This window comes from Oryzias latipes, chromosome 5, assembly GCF_053564925.1.
Source record: "Oryzias latipes strain Hd-rR chromosome 5, Olatipes_Hd-rR_3.1".
Classification (NCBI taxonomy): Eukaryota; Metazoa; Chordata; class Actinopteri; order Beloniformes; family Adrianichthyidae; genus Oryzias; species Oryzias latipes.
The window spans coordinates 28693215-28711750 of record NC_136241.1 but is presented as its reverse complement, the minus strand read 5'-3'; the positions used below and the strand labels follow the sequence as shown (position 1 = coordinate 28711750).

General features: G+C 38.5%; 2 protein-coding genes across 16 annotated transcripts in view; one reads left to right on the top strand and one right to left on the bottom strand.

Moving 5' to 3' along the window:
• The window catches only part of LOC101156489 (nuclear receptor coactivator 3), a 56957-nt gene that overhangs the window by 37312 nt on the left and 1109 nt on the right, over nt 1-18536 (bottom strand). The window lies entirely within an intron of this gene.
• Nucleotides 707-18531, top strand: zmynd8 (zinc finger, MYND-type containing 8). Of its 14 annotated transcripts, none has more exons than XM_078948104.1 (22): nt 3218-3346; nt 4014-4245; nt 8260-8333; nt 9150-9292; nt 10770-10991; nt 11131-11244; nt 11637-11702; nt 11913-12005; nt 12286-12373; nt 12611-12666; nt 12783-12860; nt 12936-13051; nt 13148-13647; nt 13928-14029; nt 14169-14324; nt 15356-15880; nt 15962-16465; nt 16540-16733; nt 16813-16893; nt 16967-17045; nt 17543-17782; nt 17894-18531. In XM_078948104.1, exons 3-22 carry the CDS (start codon nt 8309-8311, stop codon nt 18067-18069), a joined length of 3558 nt encoding a protein of 1185 aa, XP_078804230.1. In that variant the 5' UTR covers nt 3218-3346; nt 4014-4245; nt 8260-8308; the 3' UTR covers nt 18070-18531. The 14 variants fall into 14 exon arrangements, with proteins under 14 accessions (XP_078804236.1, XP_023810919.1, XP_011473673.1 ...); XM_011475369.4 differs by having other exon boundaries at nt 3263-3346; nt 4136-4245; XM_078948110.1 differs by lacking the exons at nt 3218-3346; nt 4014-4245 and adding an exon at nt 707-826 and having other exon boundaries at nt 10848-10991.

Below are 18536 nucleotides of genomic sequence, written 5' to 3'. Positions count from 1 at the left end.
GATGAGTGAATAATTTAACTGCTTACTTTATCAACATCAACAACAAACATCTGAGGTGATTAGGTTTAAACTTGTTGCAAGGGTTTGTTAAAGTTTGTCATCTACAGTTTTGGCCTTTTTGCAGATTTTGCTTTGTGCAAGAGGCAAACACATGGACCCAAAAAAGGGCCCTTGGCCCTCTGTTTGTTCCCCCTTCCCCCACTAAACTTGGTAACCCCCCCAACAGACAGGGTTGGGCTCCCCCCACAGTAAGTGTGAGACACTTTATCCCATCCTCCCCCCAACCCAACCCCCTCTCCACTTTAAAAGCACAGGAGATAACAGTTTGAAAGGACAGGAGATAGCCCTATAATCATTAATGTTTTCAGATTGGTTTACCTGCAAGCAGCTAACACAGCATGCACGTCTTTGCATCAAAGCAGTCCCCCTCCCCCTTTTCTCAATGCATGAGATACAATGAGTTAAAAAAATCAACACCAAGTTTATAAAATCAGAATGTTGGGAGTAATAAATGAAACCATTATAATAATTAATATTTAATTTTTAAAAAATTGCTTTTGTTATTAAAATTTAGACTAATAACAAATGTCACTGTTACATAAAAAATAGTTTTCATGTTATATATTTTTTATAATAATAATTATCTTTTTTTTTTTTACATAAGTTTTGTCAACAAAAACAAAACAACGCATGGTCGGAATGTCCGGAGCTGTGTTCGGGCAGGACACATTTAACCAGCGCGCCATCTACAGACACTTCCGGCTCATTACCAGGCCAGGAAGGTTAGGAGTCACGTTGAGGTCAGCAGCATATTTGGTGTCAAAAGGTACAGTGATAGAAATGCGTTACACTTTGATAGTAGTGCTTCTGTACACTAAATGATTTAAATTAGTTAAGAAGGTCTTAATGAATGACTGATTTGACGGAGCTTTAGACGCAGAGCCCACACGTTAGCTTAAAAAAGCTAACCGGCAACCTGAGGCAACCTGAATTTAAATTTACGATGATAATCCATAAAAACAAAGTTTAGAATAGATAAAAGCTACATATTAATAAAAACACATTTATTAAATGACTAGCACAATGCTTAAAATGGAAGGTCCGAATTTTTATTAATAAAATTATATAAACAGAATTTAATTTCATTTTAAAATTTATTTAAAATCTAATTGTAGTTTGTTTAACAGATTATCATTGTAAAATGTTGTACTCATGGCAATGGCACTACTGTCTAATGAGTGCTATTGTGGGTACTATGTCAAATTTAATGAAAGTTTTGTGTTGACATCATGATCTAAAAGTTTTACTTGTCAAACATATTTTCATGATACAGAACATATGCCTACCTACATTTAATTTTTATTTCTCTCACTTAAAACACTTGGAAATGAAATCAAGTATTTAAATTAAAGATTACTAAAAAAACACACTCATAGGTTTATAAAACAGATATAAGCCATTGTTTCTGAAAGCGAATTTCTATTTTTTATAGTAAAATAAGTTCATAGAAATTCCAACAATATTAAAGTATGTTTAGCTAAACTTCTATCTCGACTCAGATGTTAGTGGATTTTAGAAAAAGCCCCTTAAAGAGAACCATTCTAATTAAAAATCACATTATTAGTGATATGTAACACTTTTCTTGTTGAGTTTTTCTCACGATTTCTAACCAAGATCGGTGTATTTCTTTATTCAAATAGTGATGGATCAGGAGCAGATAAACACCTGACGTTTGTAAAAGTTCAAACTTGATAATTGGATGGATCAAAGCTTCTCTTCTCTGCTCCATTCTGATGCATCCACTTGCAGACGAGTAGATCCAAGTTTTCCTTCTCTGAGCAGACTTCTAGCTTATTTAAATGGCTGGATATCTCCAATATTGCTCACAGCTTTTGGTTCTATTGTTTGCTTGGGGTTGTGAGCGGCTGTAAGATAGTGGAAGAACTTGTTAGCAAAGGAGTAACTGGAAATGATTGGCGGGCTACTTTCACGCCAACAGTCACTCAGAAGTGAATTTCTTAAGAGCGAACTCCTGCATCTCTGCAGAAAACTAAGTCCTAGAAAACGACACAGGTCATAGGATTGTGCCTCAAAACGGCATAATCATAATTAAAAGACCACTGGGAATGCTTTTACCCTCAAAAGAATGATTGGAGTGGAACTTTAAGACTTTTACTGTTAAAAAAAAATCCAAAGCAGAATTGTTTTATTGCTTTAGCATTTTACACATAAAACTAAGGTACACGTATTAATAAGTTATGATAAGTTATTAGCAAAGGCACACCACTGAATATTCTAATACTGTTTACAACTTGATGTAAGAATTGAGGTTTTCGGCTAAATTGGGCTCCCCTTCTTCAGCTTGTTATAAAAACCTATCTACCATTAAGTGCACTTTTAACATATCTCCACAAGAGGTCGCCATTGACCATCTTGTTCAAATTAATAAACCTGCCATCTTACAAGGGCCTGTAAATGCTTCACAACAGGCAAATATTATAAAATAAACGAGTAGTCTGGTTATTTTTATTTATAGAAATAGTCATAAATGACTTCCATCAAGCTAAATTTCAATATTCAATATGAAGATAGTTCAGTTTCTCAAACAATCCACTTCAAGAACCATGTCTTTCAGTAGTGCCTGACCCACATATGCATAAAATAACTGGTTTGAGGTAAGCAAAGGCTAGATTGACTACTAACATTTTTAAATAATGTGTCTTTTCATAGCTGAAGGACACATGTGGTGAACAAGCACCCGCTCAAAGAATCACATGACTCTTTTTTAAAACATTTTTTTTTTACTTTTAGCTCTGTACAAACTCTACAATTTGTACAAACACATGTGTACTTTTAAAGCACACTGGTGTATTTTAAAGCAGTTTTTTTTAGCTGCCCTTGAAGTTACAAACACAACTTGAGTCCCAGTTTTTGTAAATCAATTCCTTCTTCACAAAAGGCCAGCAGCTGCTATCTGTTCCAGCTGCGTCAAAGATGTCCTCTGTGGCATGTTTGTGCAACAGCAACAGTGTGCAGGCGTGTGTGCATGTGTGCACGTGTACAGGAGCTGAAGACTCAGGGGGATTTTTTGGTCCGAGTGCTGTGTTTTAGCTTGCAGGGCTAAACAAAAGACAAAGCAGCCAGGAAATGGCTCAGCCAATCAGCAATAGGCTTACATCTGCTCTGCATTTGTGGCCAGTCTCGGCTTTCCTTTTATCAGAACAGAGCAGTCAGACAGCTTGGAGTGTCGTGGCTGTGCTCTGAGCAGAGTGAGGGCTGGCAGTGCTGTCCTCCATGTTTTATTAAGCACTGACATATCACAGTTTTTAGCCATGCATCCACACAGGTAAGCCTTATTTTTTAATTTTTTTTCCACATATGCTGCTTTGCTAATAAGGCAAAAGCCACAGTTTGTAATCTGTGCCTGATTGGTGATACAAGTTTCTCTGACAGACTGGGGGAGGGGAAACATTTGTCACCCTACAGCACAGGGATAGAGCCTAGAGGAGGAAGGCCAGAGTATGTTCCTAGACAGAAAATCTTTGCCAAGCCTCTTTTTCATAACTAGGTGGCTCTCTGGCATACAAGGTTTTCACTGTGTGGTGACTGTACACACCTTTATTTTTACTGAGGTACAGAACAGCATTTTATGCCTGTGCCTGGCCTGACAGGGCCTTAAAGGGAGCTAGGCAGGGTGGTGTAGGTTGGGAAGAGAGCAGAGGGGAGTCCCCAGAGACGGAGAAACGACTGAACAGCAAGTTTAATTTAGGCCTCAAACTGGCTCCAGGAAACTCTTCTTCATTGTTTGCCATCAAACAAAGCAAAAATAAACCACAAGTCTTCAAGTTGGCTCCTTTTTTACATCAAGGACTGAAACCAATTTAAACAGATTATTATATATTCAAAAAGTACAGAAAGAAATTACTTTAAGGGAACCAAATCCTGATGGCTGCTCAATAGTTTTCGATTGCATGCAAAGTGAAGACGTTCAAGCAGCTTGTTTTTTATCACAGGGATTGAAGGAATTGTCAGAGCCAAACGGTGTGCACTGCCTCCCAGTGTTGTTCACTGCAGTCGAGTGTCAGCCATCTTTAGAAATATTCCCCCTTCTGTCTCTCTGCTCCAAACACATCAGCTGTGTGCGTGTAAAGAGTCACAGAAAACAAGAAGGGAAGGATTCCTCTGAAAAGACAGACACCTCATCACTTCCAGAGAACCCTAAAAACCTTTCATTCAGGCGAACAGGTTAGATTCATTACTGCTTGCACTTAATGTTATGTGTGATTTGTATTTATAGATTGATTTAGCTAGTTATTCCTAACACTAGTCTGCTTTAACTGAAGAAGTCTCCACAGTGTGACTGTTTACTGTGTTTGTAAAGTGTTTAGCTGGTGCTTTTAAACCTTTATTACACCTTAAGCTCGTTCTCGCTTTAAAATATATATATGTAAGAATCAACATAACATTTTCAATTTAAATAAAAACCAGAGACCAGATTGAAGATATTTAGAAGTGTATCAAGTAATTTAAAGAGATTTAAATGCTCACGTTTTTATGTAATAACTTTGTAATGGTTCATATTTCACTAGGATACCACACAGTGTCAGATTTGACTGTCCTGATCTTCTTCCATCGTGGATTTGAAAGACTTGAATCTGATTTTTTTTATCCTTCTGCAGATAAAAACAAGTTGAGGGAGACCAAACGATGTTAACAATGAGCTTCAGATGTACCGTATGCATGATTTGTGTTCTATAAGGTGAAATAAAATGTCATTACTTCATTACAAGGAAAGCTTAAGCTTTACAGTCAGTGGATGCCAGACAGATTTCTAGTCTGGTTTCGTCATCATGACACTTTGAGGTGGGCCGTATGGACATTTATAAAGGATTACAAGCATACGGTCCTCTGGCCTGTGACTTTTCTGGCTCCTCTTCTTGTTCCCTGTTTGGCCTGGTGCTACATGTCCTCTTGCTGAGACATATAAAGCACTGCATGTGGCCCTGTACAGACGATTTGCATGGTGCTGCGTGTATGAGGCATGTGTGCAGTGGAGAGAGAGGGGGAGTGAGCGAGTGTCTTCAAAATGGATGCCATGCTCTGCTGAGGGAATAGCGGGGGAGAGAATGTGATCCTCTCCCTGCCTGTCTTGCAGCTCTCTGCCTTCTACGTGAATGCACAGCCGCTTTATTTCAGCCTGAGAATTTAAGGGCACTTGCAGGTTGGATTTCTCCAGTGTTTTTGTGGTTGAAGCGAGGATCAGTCCTCTCTGCATTGCAGCACTATGGCTTAGAAAAGCGAGGAGAAGAAAGCCTGTGTTGCACACCAAGCTGAGCACCCAATCAGGTACCTCCATGTGGTGCCCAAGCCAATCGGCAGCTTCCAGAGGAGGTTAAAGATTGACAATTGCAGGAGAGAACAGCAAGGAGAGAAGGCCTTCTGGGAAACCTGGACCCATTTATTTTTTTTTTTACCTCATTGCCCAGCATCCAATAATTGATAAAGATAGAAGAATAGGCGGACAGATCTGTTAGTGAAAAAGGTATGCTGTTCATTTCCTTATTGAAGCCTGTGTGATTTAAAAATGTGGGTGTGGGCAAAGATGGATCAGTACATTTCAGTGGGCTGATTTCAATGTTCTGTGATGGTGCACTGAAATGGGATTTTGTGAGGATAGGCAGCATGGATTTTCTTCCTATTCTATTGTGTCTTGATGCTCTATTGGTTATCCTAGGAAGGAAAATATGTTGCTGAGGCAAACAGGTTACATGCATAGAGGAGCCAGCAAAGCCATTTCAGTGCGCTGCTGCTCTTTGTGACTGCAGTTGTGCTGCCTCTGTCACTCCATCCCTCAGTGCTGACAGATATGAGTGACGGATGTGTGGAATGACTGCACTAGGTGTTGAAATGTGGGCATTTTCTCCTTTGTTCCATGGAAATCGTGGTGCTGGGTTGTGTGATGGAAAGGAGAGGGGACTTGTGACAACTGTTAGTCATGTGAGCAGTTTGACCATCGCATCGTCAGATAATTCAGAGAAAGAGAAACAAACAAAACTTCAATGGAAAAACAAATCTAGGACCGGTACCTGATGATTGAAAAATAAAAAACAACTCTTTTTCAGGTAGACTTTTTGTTTTATACGCACTTCCGATACTGATGATGCCGTACATAGTAATTGTTTGTTTATTACAGTCTTAGGGTGCCTTACAGGATCGGTTGATTGTGACTCCTGTTGTTTGGCCTGGCCGTGTTTCCTATTTAGAAACCTGTGGGGCAGTGGATGAAGACGTCCACTGATCTGAACTGATTCTGGAATATACTGAGTTGCTGCTGTTCTTGTGCTGGCTAATATCTGCTGTACTCTGCAGCACGCCACACATTGACCTGACATTATTTAGTTTTTTTGTCTGATCAGAATTTGCTGGAATTGTGGAACTTGAGATTTGCAAAGAAACTGGAAAGACAGATGTGTTTGTTAGGGATTGGTTGATATAATGTTTTCCAGCTGATACTGATAACCAATTTTTCCCCTAAAACTGTGGCTGATAGTCAAAATTTGCCAATACTGATACTTAAGCGTCTACAGTAACTTAAAGTTTAGATTTCCTTTTTGTTTCTTTATAGGAAATGCACAACTTTTCTTTTACTGGACACTCACATTGTCCCTTTTAACATACAAGTTAACAAGTTTCACTTTAAAACTTTCATATAAATATACTGGAAGCATTCAGACCATTTATTAAATTAATATTGGACATAACTGTAAACCATAAGCTCATGCATCTATTAGGAACAACATGTATCTCTGTCAAAAATAACATTTACCTGAAAACAGTCAATTACTGACTATCACTGGAAACAGAAGCTATTAGGCACAGGTATACATTTCAGAAACAAAGTGTGTCTGAAAACAGTCAGAAGAATATTGGTAGATTTTTTAATAATGGACAGATATCGATTACCTCTAACTATGCAAATATCGTCTGATACGGATACTGGCACCAAAATATCCCCCATCCCTAGCCTTTGTGCTAGCTTATGTGATAACCATGGAGAGGTCTTTGTGCTCTGGCTTGTTTATGTTTATGCTAACAATGTTAAGCTAATGTATTATAAAGAATATTGTTTTAACACAGTTGAAAAAAAATAAAACCTGGTTTCAACAGAAGGATTCAGTTTGGTGTGATTCACTTTAGTTCCGTTAAAAAATGTGACGGGCTGAAACAGAAGTAGTGACTCGGCTCATGCCGTCACCATCAGATGTTGGGGTTTTGTCCTGGTAGTTGTCAGCTGTGTGATGTGTTTGACTTTCCCACAGGAAAGTGTAACAGTGTTTTTAAACTGTTCCTTTTTTTCTACTTAGTGCTAAAAGTAATAACAAGTTTGAGTCCTTTCCTCGATGTATTTAAAGATTTGGTATTTGATTTTTGTTACAATTCCTGATTTAGTTAATGAAAAAGATTTTTAAGCTCCACCTTAAAGGGCTGGGTCTCTAGCAGAAGAGTGCCAAAGAAATATGACAATACACCTGACAATATGACAATAAAATAAAGATTTACCAAGCAAGGAAAAATGTGAGCATTTGCAGCATAATTTGGTTGAGTTAATGCAAATAGCATTAAAAAAACTAGATCTGTAAGGTTGAGCGGGGAAGCATTTCAGGAATTACTTTGAACCATTTTATACAACAACAATCCTTGATGTGCAAATTTAGGTTAGACCTTTCTGTCTTAGGATTGTCTATTCTGAAATGTATGGACATCTCTTGAAAACATTTAGTTTTGAAGGTAGCATTGCTTTCCTTGCTTACAATGTCAACTGTACATTTCTGTAATAATATTGCTTCTGGCAATCATACTTGTAGAAGTTGATTTATTATCAGACAATAATCTGCCATTGAGAAAGAAACATGGATGTACCCTTTTATTTAGCTCCTAATGGTACTGATTTTTATTCCCCTTAAGATAATCTGAACAATAATTGATTTGATCGTGGTGCAAGATAAAATGCAAAAAATGCAACGTAGCTTTAGAAGATTTATATTTTTACACATGAAATTTCTGATTTTAAGTCCTAGAAAATAAAGTTTTCTCAAATCATCACTTATTTCAAATTATTTGGTAAAAGAACACGTTTAAAATAGAAATAATCTTCAAATGAGATTATGAGCTTTGAAAGCACTCCCTTTAATTTTTTCAAATTATGCTTTTGACATCTTTAAAATGGCTTATGTGATGACCATGCTCTTTTTATGACAGTGTGTCAGATCAGGAAGGAAAAACCGAAAAACAAACTGTAACAGAAGAAATGGAGATTTCAACAAGATCCAAAGGTAGGAAAATATGACTCTCAGTTCTTATTCCATTTTTAACTTGCATCCATAAGAATAAATACATTGTAAAATACAACCAATTTTCATAAAATTTAGTTTCTTCTTGCTCATATTCTTTTAGGTTTCAGTTATTGTTATATTTCATTTATTTGGTTTTTATTACAAATATATTTTCAGTACACATGGTTGTTCTTCACAAATGTATGTTCCTAATAGATAAATGTTCTTTACAAATACTCGTTCTTTACAAATTCACCTTTTCCCAAAATAAACGTTCTTTACAAATTAACGTTCTTTACAGATCCATTCAAAACCAAGTTTGTATTTTAACTTTACAAACTTTACAAATGGATGTTCTTTAGGCAAAAAATACACTTTACAAACTGTTATTCTTTACAAATGCATGATCTTTAAAAATACACATTCTTTACAAATATGTTTTTTCTGTTGTTTTTTTTTTTACAGATACACATTCTTTATAAATACATCTAACTTACAAACCCTTTATTCAAATACATGTTTTTTTTTTTTTACAAATGATCTTTCTAGATGATAATTGGATATATGAACTGTACTAATACACATTCTTTACAAATACACATCATTTGCAAATGGATGCACTGTAAAAATGCATGTTTCAAACCAATGTTTTTGGCTCTGAATACTAAATATTAGAAAATATAAATGATCAAGGACACACGGCCAAATTTTTTTTTTTTTCGTGGATATGAATGTGATGTTTGAAGACTTTAGTTGTTTTAGGCTCTCAGTTGCTCTATTTGGTTTGTTTAAACTTTGATGTTTACTCCATTTTAGATCCTGGGCCATCAGAACGGATGTCCCAAAAACGGAAGATACCCAGTCCCTCTCACTCTTCCAACGGCCATTCTTCTACTGAAACCTCACCGTCCCCAGTAAAAAAGAAGAAAAAGCCAGGTGCTGTCAGCAGTAAAGATCAGGTAATGCTTGTGCAAATGCTAGCAACTTGACTTAAAAAAATGACTTTTTCTTTTCTTTGGAGCTGAACCCTGTAGTATAAATTAGTATTTATAAACCTACTCCAATACATTTGCATCAGGAAGGACACTCTTTTTGGATAAGCGTTCTCCAAGCCTTTTGCCTATTCACTAAGTCATCATTTCACATGTACAGTAGAGAAACATTTGTTTCTTTTGCCTTTTTGCCTACAGAGTGAATATAAAGACTGATGACAGAAGACTTTTAACTGTGTAGTAGGTCTGAAGTTCTGTCTTTGAGTCCTGTTCTAGGAGATTTATCAGAACAGAGCCCTTCTTCTACTCATTTGTTCCAAATGGTTTTTGCCTCTTTATTAGGCATATTCTCATGTTACTACTTAAAATATATAGAGTGCTGCATAGAGTTGTTATGATTACCTTTTTCATGTTGTATCAATAAGTTAAAATGTGTTAATCATTCTTAGTTCACAAATGCTGTTCCTCACACATCTGGATACATTTAGGTAAAAAAAGTCACAGCTGGACAGTCCTGACTGACTTGAGTTAGACCAAGTAGCTTAGCAGGTAAAATTAGGTTGATATTGTAAAGCCGAAACGTAGCTGTACCTGTAATTAGACACTTTGTTCCCTGCTATTAATGACCAAATTCATCTTTTGTAGCTTAAAGACCCACTCTGATCATCTTTTGATCTATTTCAAAAGCAAACTGTCTCTTTCAAGGACATAGTTACTACAGAGCGGCAATAGTTCATCAGAAATCCACCTCTGAGTTGTGGGCGGGAAACGTTTGTGCCCTCTTTCCCCTCACACTCCCAACCTAATGTGGGCAATACTGACGCTATCCAGTTTTGAGCCAGATGCTAGCTCAAACGAGGAAAACGAAGACATACATGAACCTATTGGTCTAAAAGTGGATGCATTGGAATGGAGCAGAGCAGGGAGCTAGCATGTTTCCTTTATAACAAATAAAAGCTTATCCAGACAGCATTTTTTCGTCTGCTCCTGATTCACAATGATTTGAATAAAGAAATACTCAGAAAATGCAATTCTGAGCTTAAATTTTTCATCATGAGAAAAGTTCCACATGTTAACACCAAAATCACAATTTTTATCGGGTCAGTGTTTAGGAGGGGGGGAGGACACTACTTACACTAGTTTTTTGGAGACTGGAACTGTGGGACCTTCTGGTCATCAGGGATGACTTTTGTGCTTTTGTATGCAGTTGATTATTTTTGTACCGGTACTTAATAGTCAGTAATGGCTTGTATAAATCATTGAATCTTGTACATGACAGTCAATATATATGAATATTAGATGTGACTTTTGATAGCAGTGGATCAGAGAGTAGTCTTTGTCTGTGCTAGTGAGTGGTAGTCTGTTGTTTGTTGACTCATGCTTGTATGTACTTGGCCTGATTTTGACCTTCCCCAACTTTGTGTTTCTTTTGCCTGCATTCCAGTCAGAACTAAGACATGGTCCATTTTACTATGTGAAGCAGCCAGCACTCACCACAGACCCTGTTGATGTTGTACCGCAGGACGGCAGGAATGACTTTTACTGCTGGCTGTGCCACCGAGAGGGCCAGGTGCTCTGCTGTGAGCTCTGCCCCAGGGTGTACCACGCCAAGTGTCTCAAACTACCATCAGAGCCCGAAGGCGATTGGTTCTGTCCAGAATGTGAGGTACTTATTCTGGAATGGGAATAGATTTTTGGTGTTGCGTGAGAAGACAAACACGAGAGAAAAACGTGTGAAGATGTAGAGCCTTTGTGGGCTTTGGTGGGATACGATGATGGTTTCATTTTCTTCTGTTGTCTTTCAGAAAATAACAGTTGCAGAGTGCATTGAAACTCAGAGCAAGGCTATGATGATGTTAACTATAGATCAGCTTTCTTATCTGCTCAAGTTCGCCCTGCAGAAGATGAAACAGCCAGGTGTAAGTATTTTGCACTGAGTGTCTTTTAGGGGTTTCAACTGCTGTTGTGTTGTTCAGTCAAATGTTGTTGTTTTTTTGTTTTTTTGAGATGGGGCCCTGTGACTATGCTCGTTTTATTTTCTTATCCAGTTGTTCATTTACACGTGTTAAAGGCATGCATTCTCTGCTGGATTGTCCTTTTTTTTGTGGCTTATTCACAAAAGCAGTTCTGCACCTCTAAACTCACCTCAGTCCAGCATGACCTCTTAATAATTTGCATGTGGCGACAATTAAAAACACAACTAACAATCACCTAAGTTGTATTACAAATGGGCCTTTCTTGACTGGAAACCATGCAAATAAACCTGCTAGCTGGTGGTGAGGATACAGCTGCCCCTCTCACTCTCTTTCAGGATCATCCCCGCTTGCCATCTCGCTCCCCACATGCCGCCTCCACGCAGAGAAAGACTTTTAATTGGGTAATCAATTACATCACTAACAAGTCCCCATCATGATTTTTTTCCTTCAGTGTTCCTTTTTTCCCCCCTCTTTTTATGTCTGAAGCAGCTTTTGGTAGTTTGGTGGATGCATGTTGGTGTTCAGTTGGGGGGGAGGGCCGACTGTTTTGTGACTTCATCCTCAAAGATTTTTTTCTTCTTGCTCTGCTTTCTCTTTACTCGATTTTACAGACTGAGCCCTTTCAAAAACCAGTGTCTCTTGAACAGCATCCTGATTATGCAGAGTACATTTTTCATCCTATGGACCTCTGCACACTTGAGAAAGTAAGATGACACTCGGCAGAAGCTCTCTCTTTACAACTTTAACAGTTATTTTCTCATAAAAGTAAAACAAAAATTTTGTCCGAATTGTAAAAACATGGCAATGAAATAAGCACTGTTCCGTAATTTCCTTTTTTACCAACAAAATTTTCAAAGTATAAATACATTTTTGTTCTCTGCTTTTACTATTTTCTTAAAGATTTTTGTTTAAAAAGGCAAAAAATTTTAAAGACTTTTATAGTTGTTGAAGTGGTTAAGAATTTCTTTTTTGTTTGCATAACAGAATATCAAAAAGAAAATGTATGGCTGCACAGAGGCCTTTTTAGCAGACGTCAAGTGGATTTTGCACAACTGTATAATATACAATGGAGGTATGTTATTTATTTATTTATTTTTAATCTTTTATCAGAATTTTGACTCATTTTAGATCATTAATACAGTTTTAAAGAACCTTTAAAGTCATGTGTGGAGAATTTCACCTTTATCCAATTTTTAAATTAAACCAGCTCTTGAAATGACAACTAATAATTTAAGATGATGTATTGGTCCATTTAAAATTTTGTTGAGTATAAGTATGAATTGTTAAATGGAAGTCTGTCTATTTTCAGGCAATCACAAGCTCACAGCTACAGCAAAAGTAATTGTAAAGATCTGTGAACATGAGGTAAAGTTGCCGTTTAGTTTAGAGTTTCTCTTAAAATTCTTGCATCTAATATAACATTGGACCTGCAGCCGAAGCTCTTTTAATTGTTTTTTTATTTGTTTGTTTTGTTTTTGTAGATGAATGAAATTGAAGTCTGTCCTGAGTGTTACCTGTCTGCCTGCCAAAAGAGGGACAATTGGTTCTGTGAGCCTTGTGTAAGAACACTTACATTTTTTTTCTTAAAACCTTAAATGAATGTACCTACATAAAGATAATATTTATGTCTACAGAGCAACCCACACCCTCTAGTGTGGGCTAAACTGAAAGGATTTCCATTTTGGCCCGCCAAAGCGCTGCGGGACAAAGATGGACAGGTGGACGCTCGCTTCTTTGGTCAGCATGACAGGTATCAGCCCTTTGTACCTATTTCGATAGGCTTCAACATGCAGTTCAGACTTTGTTGTTAGGCTCACACCAGGATGTTGTCAATCTTTATCTTCAGGGCTTGGGTTCCTTTAAACAACTGCTACCTCATGTCTAAAGAGATTCCCTTCTCTGTGAAGAAGACTAAAAGCATCTTCAACAGTGCCATGCAGGAGATGGAGGTCTATGTAGAGAACATGAGAAAGAAGTTCGGAGTGTTCAATTACGCCCCTTTTCGGACGTCTTATACTCCCGATAATAACTTCCAAATGCTTCTTGACCCGTCCAATCCTTCATCAAATCCCATCAAACCAGAAAAACAGGAGAAGATTAAGTTGAGCTTTGACATGACCGTATCACCCAAGATCTCGTTGACTAGGACTGTGTTATCTGGAGCTGGGGGGGCGGGGAACACAGCAGGGCGCCAGCCGCCTGTCAGTGACGTGCCTTGCTCCCCTGTGAGCACCAACTCCTCTGCCCATACAGGCTCTGACGGTGAACAGGAAGCAGCAGACAAGTCTCAAGCAAAGGCAACAGCCGGCCAATGCAGCACAGAAGAGGAGTCCATGGACTGCACGGGTACTCGCAGAGATGGATCTGAACGTCGTCGGGGCTGAAGCTCCTTCATAGGAATTAAAGAGGCCAATCTTTATCTTCTGTAGCATATAAAAGCAGAAAGTAGTATTTCATGTGTAAAATATTAAAGTATTCTTTGAGAAGTGAAAGAAGGATTATTTTAAGTTGACAAATACATTTTCTTCCGTCTGCTAAAATAAAATATGAAATTCTCATGTAAAGTGGAAAAGTTGGAGTGTATAATATTGGTTTTTATCTGCTCATCTTCATCTTGCTCCTGCAGGGAACTCTCTGGACAGCCCTAAAACGATGAACTCCCAAGCTCCTGGCATCACAAAGCAGGAGAGGCCACCACAGACAGGAAGCATTCTGAACCTTAATCTAGGTGACACTCTCACTTTTATGTCCTCATTTCCAGGGGAAATGTGTAACAATGAACATGTAGAGATCTTACAAAGAATCCATTGGTTGAATTTTTTTTTGTTTGTTTGTTGCTAAACTGTCACATTTTTGTGTCATTTCAGATCGAAGTAAAGCAGAAATGGATTTGAAGGAGCTCAGTGAAACAGTCCAGCAGAAACAAGGAGCGACAGTAGCTCTCACCTCGCCCAAGAGACAAATTAAGAGCCGTTTCCAGCTAAACTTAGACAAAACCATTGAGAGCTGTAAGGCTCAGTTGGGTTAGTATACATGTCAGAAAAGTTATTACAACTACTTATAAAATTTGCAGTGCGCATTCACTTTATTTACCTTTGCAATTCTAAGGGGCCCCTGTTTTTGCTTTTCAAAAACAGGCCTCTTAGAAAAAAGTAAAATATTCTTACCCCATTGGCAGATTTGCTTTAAAGTCCCACTCCAATCATCTCTTGATCTATTTTAAATTATGGCATTTTTAGCCAAAATAAAAAAAAACTGGGTCCTTTTCTAGGACATAGTTTCTGCAGAGCGGCAGGAAGGAGTTCATTAGAAATTCCCCTTTGAGTTGTTAGCGGGACTTTTGGCATGGAAGTAAGCCTGCGCTCATTTCCCATGACCCCTTTGTTTACACTCTCTCCTGCTGGCTTACAGCCCCTCACAACCTAACCTAACATTACCGGTGCAACTAAAATGGCGAGCAAAAATTGGAATTATCCAGTAGTACATTTTTGAGTCAGATGGCAGCTCGGGCAAGGAAATCAAAGACATTAATGGATCTTTTTGTCTGCAAGTAGATTTACTGGAATGGAGCGGAGCAGGGAGCTCGTGGCCTGATGATTGTAGTTTGTACTTATCAACAAGAGGCTTTTTAAACAGCATTTTTTCATCTCCTCTTGATTCACAACCATTTGAATAAAGAAATTCTCAAAAACGCAGTTTATAGCTTAATGGTCTTTATATATGTCCTCCAACATGAGAAAAATGCTAAATGAACATGTTAAGAACACCATTTTCATTGGAGTGGGTCTTTAAATAAGCAAAAAAATCTGACCACGGGGTCAGAAAATTCTTTTACCAAGAATCTGTATTTTAAGAAAAGATTGTAGTCACTTAGACATGTTTTCTCAAACTATGATTATCTTGCTATTGAAAAACTTTCCTGATAAAAGTATTTTTCTTGCAAGACAGAAAATGTCAATTTTTCTTGAAACTAAACTTTTTACTTTCTTGAAATTTGGTTTTCACAGTGTACTGTGTTGGGACTTGATTCTGTGTGTTGTTTTTTTTTGTTTAGGAATTGATGAGATTTCTGTCGATGCTTACAAAGGAGTTGAGCATAGTGACTCGGAAGACACTGATAAATCTGACTCTAGTGAGAGTGATTCTGCCAGCGATGAGGAGCAAAATACGAAGGGTGACCAGGACACAGCGAACGATAAGGAGCCCCAGAAAGAACCAACTAAGGTTAAAGTAAAGGACAAGCCTTCTGAAAATCAAGAGGAGAGTAAAACCGATTCGCTCCCGTCAAATGAGCCTGCAGGAGAGGATTCCAATGCAGTAACTTCTGATGCTCCAACTAACAAGAAAACGAGTTCTTTTTTAAAAAAAGAGAGCCAAGAGAAGCCCAAAATAGCACAAGAGTTGCCTGTTCCCAAAGAGAAGTCTCAGGTGCAACATGAGACAAACCATGCCGTTCGGGGGGAGGACTCTGACTCAGAGAGGGAGCTTGTTATTGACCTAGGAGAGGAGCAGGGTGGCAAGGAGAGGAAGAGGCGCAAAAAAGAAAGCACCAATAATAAAGAGTCAGTTAAAACCGAAGGTGAGACTTATTTGTTGTACAGTGAAAGTGGATTCTTTCTTTTTTTGTAATTTACAAAACTGATAAATGTATTTTCTTTAGGTAAAGTTGTGAATTCTTTAGCTCAGCCATCTCAGAACAGCCCAGCTCCTTCTACACCCTCCACTGCATCCACCCAATCCCCTATGGCCATCTCTGTCACCATGGTCTCCTTTACTGCTCCCTCCACAACAACAATTAGCCTAGCGCCCATGTCCAGCTCTAGCACTACAACGTCATCTTCCTCCTCACCCACTACCACGCCAGCTTTGAAGAAGCAGCGCCCTCTGCTGCCCAGAGAGACGGTCCCAGTGGTTCAGAGAGCAGTTGTGTGGAATCCCACAGCAAAGTTTCAGACCTCCTCACAGAAGTGGCACATGCAGAAGGTGCAGAATCAGCAGCAAAACCAACAGCCTGCTGCAGCCACACCCATGCAAGCATCGTCTCCGAGACAGGGTCAAGCTCAAGTGCAGCAAGCAGCTGGAAATAGCTCCACTGCCGTCCCTTCATCCTCAGCACAGCAGTCTTCACAAAGCACACGCTATCACACCAGACAGGCAGTTAAGGGTACGGAGGAGGGTTTTGTCAGTCTTCTTTACATCTACCTGCTTTTTTTATAATGCTGGTGTTTCTGACTCTAGCTGTTCAACAAAAAGACACTCCACTCACCACGTCCTCTTCAGCTGTCACCCTGGTGTCCAGCAGCCCAGCATCTGTTGCTGTGATGTCAGCATCAAGTTTAGGCACATCTGCAACACCGTCACTGACCACGGACCTGTATGTCCCCACTACCTCAGCTGATGTGGCTGCAGACATTGCCAAGTACACAAATAAAGTTGGTAGAAATTTCTTCCAACACTTATATTGTTTTTATCTGATCTCTGGCAGAAAACGATGTTTCTCACTCCTTTCAGATAATGGATGCCATTAAAGGAACAATGACTGAACTCTACAGTGATCTCTCTAAGAATACTTCAGGGAACACATTAGCAGAAGTGGGTGAAGAGTTTTTGTCCCTTGCACAGACTTTTATTTTACAGTCTCATGTTGTTGTTTTTTTTACTACAGATAAAACGGTTGAGGATTGAAATAGAAAAATTACAATGGTTGCATCAACAAGAGCTGTCGGAAATGAAGCACAATCTGGGTGAGAACCTTAATAGTCTGATATCCAACAGTCACCTTTTCTTCTTTGGCTTTTGGCTGTTCAATTTAACCTCTTGAGACCTGGATTCCACATACAAGGACATCACAGTGTGGGTTTTATTATCACTGTAGTTATTTCTGATTATCCTCTGACTATGAAAAAAAAAAAGATTTATCAAACAAGAGCTCAGGTCTCAAGAGGTTAAGGGTCATCACAGCAAATCACCCACCACCTCCTAACCCTATCCTCTGCATTCTCTTTGCTTACACCAACCATCCTCAATTCTTTCTTCATTACATCTACAAACCTAGTTTTTGCTCTTCCTTCCTTGTAGTTTGACCATCAGCATCCTTTTATCAACATATTTATTTTCCACTAATCATGTTCAAATCTTGCTTTCCTGACTTTATCTTCAAAACATCATATATACGTTGTTCCTCTGCTGTGTTTAAGTCAAGTTTTCAACTTTTTGGAAAATGTGTTGTTCTCCAACCTAGAGCTGACAATGGCAGAGATGAGGCAGAGTCTGGAGCAGGAGCGTGAGAGGTTGGTGAACGAGGTGAAGAAACAGATGGAGGTGGAGAAGCAGCAAGCTACGGATGAGACAAAAAAGAAGCAGTGGTGCGCCAACTGTAGGAAGGAGGCCATCTTCTACTGCTGCTGGAACACCAGCTACTGCGATTATCCCTGCCAACAAGCCCACTGGCCAGAACACATGAAGTCCTGCACTCAGTCAGGTACAAGCACACATTAGGATCTGATGGCATCTAAAATAAAGCTTCATCTGGAAAAGTTTTCACATGTTCAGAGATTTAAAGTACTTTTATCTACTGTTTGTCTGCTTGCAGCAACTGCCCCACAGCAAGAACCCGAGACTGAGTCTTCAACAGACCCCCCAAACAAAGGTTTAGGGCAGACTAGTGGTGCCTCAAACCCTCTAAAAGATACACCTGTGTCTGGGCCTGTGGACAAGGACAGTGACATGGAGAAGAGCACTGACAGTATTGCTGTAACTTTGTCATAGTACACTTGAACATGTAAACCTACATATTCATTTTTTTAAATGTATTTATAGCTACGTTTTTTTATGTTCTTATGAATTGTTTTGTTAGGCCTGTTTCTTAATTTACGATAATTTGTATGCATCATTTTCTTCTGCATTGAGACCTTGCATCCTGTTCCCAATGTACAGTATTCTTAAAAATGCCTGACATCAGGCAGTAAAAACTGCTAGGGAGCAGTATGTACACAGAGATCAATCAGCAGGAAGAATGTAAGCATGCATGGGTGTCAAATACACTAACACAGTTCTGTAAAAGTTATAAAACGATCAAAAATATTAATGGACCAACTTAAATGTAGGTTAGAGGATGTTTAATGGAAATATCTGTAAATCACTTATTTTGTATTATTTGTTAAGGTATTTGTTCTTGTATTGTTGCCTGATATTTACTGAAAAGAAATTATAAATTCAATTTAAACATTAGTCTT